The sequence below is a fragment of the Sinocyclocheilus anshuiensis genome, unplaced genomic scaffold (genome assembly GCF_001515605.1).
Source record: "Sinocyclocheilus anshuiensis isolate Anshui unplaced genomic scaffold, SAMN03320099.WGS_v1.1 scaffold3250, whole genome shotgun sequence".
Classification (NCBI taxonomy): Eukaryota; Metazoa; Chordata; class Actinopteri; order Cypriniformes; family Cyprinidae; genus Sinocyclocheilus; species Sinocyclocheilus anshuiensis.
In genome coordinates, this window is record NW_015540833.1 from 1 (window position 1) to 2,785 (window position 2,785).

At 30.4% G+C, this 2,785-nt stretch overlaps 1 protein-coding gene across 1 annotated transcript; it reads right to left on the reverse strand.

Moving 5' to 3' along the window:
- Positions 1 to 806: 806 nt before the first annotated feature.
- Positions 807 to 2,703, reverse strand: LOC107687368 (sodium/potassium-transporting ATPase subunit beta-2-like). The gene is made up of 2 exons (XM_016484658.1): positions 2,588 to 2,703; positions 807 to 1,132 (listed from the first exon to the last, which is right to left on the reverse strand). The coding sequence occupies exons 1-2, from the start codon at positions 2,688 to 2,690 to the stop codon at positions 807 to 809; spliced, it is 429 nt and encodes a 142-aa protein (XP_016340144.1). The 5' UTR covers positions 2,691 to 2,703.
- Positions 2,704 to 2,785: the final 82 nt, after the last annotated feature.

Genomic DNA, 2,785 nt, shown 5'->3' on the forward strand with positions numbered 1-2,785 from the left:
TATAAATGCAGAATTATGAGATACAAATGCCAAATTATAAGAAAAGAAGTCAGAATTATGAGATATAAATGCTGAATTATAAGATATAAATGCCCAATTATGAGATATAAATGCAGAATTTTGAGAAAAGTCAGAATTATGAGATATAAATGCAGAATTATAAGAAAAAAAGTCAGAATTATGATATATAAATGCAAAATTATAAGAAAAAACTCAGAATTATGAGATATAAATGCAGAATTTTGAGAAACATCTGAAATGTGAGATATACAGTAAATGCTGAATTATGAGATATAAATGCCGAAATATGAGCAAAAAGTCTGAATTATGAGATATAAATGCTGAATTATAAGACATAAATGCCAAATTATGAGATATAAATGCAGAATTGTGAGAACAATCTGAAATGTGAGATATAAATGCCAAATTATAAGAAAAAATGAGAATTATGAGATATAAATGCAAAATTTTGAGGAAAATCTGAAATGAAAGATATAAATGCCGAATTATGAGACATAAATGCAGAATTATGAGAAAAAAGTCTGAATTGTGAGAAAAATAAATCTGAATTATGAGATATAAATGCAGAATTATTAGAAAAAAAGTCTGAAGTATGATTTAAATACTGAATTGTGAGAAAAAAGTCTGAATTATGATATATATAAATGCTGAATTATATAAATGCAGAATTCTGAGGAAAAAAGTCAGAATTGCTAGATAAAAAGTCTCAGTTATATATTTAGTTTTATTTATTCGGTTGCAGAAACGGGTTTCCATAGTATGAAGCTTCCAGAGGCTGTGACTGATCAATAGATGGCAGCTGTGAACATCCAGTACATTCTGGAGTCATCACATACTACTACAATAATGTGTAGTATTATTATTATCATAAGGTGTGCACGGCCGTTCTGTGATTGGCCAGTTACCCGGTTGAGTTTGATGAGCACGCAGGGTTTTCCGTCCTGGTATCCGTATGTGTGGTCGCTGAGTCCGGAACATTCTTCCAGCACGGTGCGGTTGAACTGGCAGGAGCGTTTGGGGTTGTTGCGCACCTCTCCGCTGTCCTCCTGGGTGAAGTACTGATCCGGGACGCAGGCGTCGTTCTTCATCACCTGCTGAGAGTCGTTATAGGCTGCAGAGAAACACGGAGCAAACGTCAGGCTTTCTTTAGGATCCTCCTCCCGAGTTTCCTGAAGCAGAGTCACGATCGTTCACTAAAACTGACACTGTTATAAAAACAGTTTTTCGTCAATTGAAATAAAGCTGAAATAAATTAAATTAAATTATAATTATTAGATGAAAAACTATTTATTGTTATTTCGTTTTGGTTATTATTTTGAACTAGATTTTATTTATTTTTTCTGCTTTCATGTTAATATTAGTTAAAGTTTTAGTAATTTTGTTGTGTGTTTTTGTCATTTTTGATTTTTGAAATATGTCTAGTTTTTATAAATTTTTATTTCAGTTTTAATTTTACTTATTTTAGTACATCAAGTTAAACTAAATGAAAATGAGAAATGTTGTCTTGGAAACTAGCTGAAATGTAATTTATTTCAAGTAACGCAAATGTATTTTTATGGTTTTAGTTTTAGATTTATAACCCTGAGGAAAATAAGAAAAGTTGCCTTGTCAATTAGACTATTAAAAAATAATTTTTTATAGTTGTAAACAAAGATTATTGGAATAGGTTTTACTAGAAAATACTGTTTTTCAGTCTTTCTACTTCAAAATTTAATGTTTAATTCAATTACTTGCCATTTCTGTAATTTCATTTGTGAAATCTACTTGCAATTTTCGAGTGAAAATTGTTTTTTCTGTGTGACTGAAATACATTTAAGTTGAAGCACTAAAATTACTAACTGAAAATGAATACAAACTTTAACTTAAATTATAAAAATAAAAGAAACTTAAATAATAATAATATTTAAAAGAAACAAAAACTGCTAAAAACTGTTCAAAAGCACATTAGAAAATTACTAATAATTAAACTGAAATTAAAATCTGAACATATAAAAATTAAAAGAAAAGAAAATTAATAAAAAATAATTTAAAATATTAATAAAACTGTAATAAATAGTACTGAAATAACACTTGCCTGTAGAATTATACACTCTTATGATACTTGTATGGTGATTTTTGTTCTTTTAGGATCTAAACAGATGTTGAATGGACCAAATGGTAAGAAGATTCTCCAAAAATTGACATTATGATTCCACGGATGAAGGAAAGTCATGAGAAAGTCATTAAGTGAGTAAATCAAAGTTTATTTATGTGTGAATTGTTCCTAAAACACAGATACTTGACATTGTGATTGTGACAAATTGCAGATTAACAAATTTATATTTTTCTTTATGCATTTGGTAACTTACATTGCATTGAAGGCATTTTTGTTTTTATCAGTTCGTGCATTCACTGGGAATCGAACTCATGACCATGGTGTTGCGAGCGCCATGATATATTCTTCCAGATGAAAACGCACACATGGACTGCGATTGTGAGTCAAAAATGTAACTATTTACTGCTTGCAACATCATTGCATGTTGTTTCATGTACCATTTTGTAAAAATCTGTGTTTCTATTTACTTACGTGCAAGAAAGTTGTCCAGAGCCTGAACGTACGAGTCCCAGTTCTCTGTTTTCTCCACATTATAAACGATTTCTAGTAGATCCGTTTTTGGCTGAATCATCATGCCTAGAGAAACACACAGAGTCAGGAGATTGCGTGTGTGTGTGTGTGTGTGTGTGTGTGTGTGTGTTTGTGTGTGTGTGTGTGTGTGTGTGTGTG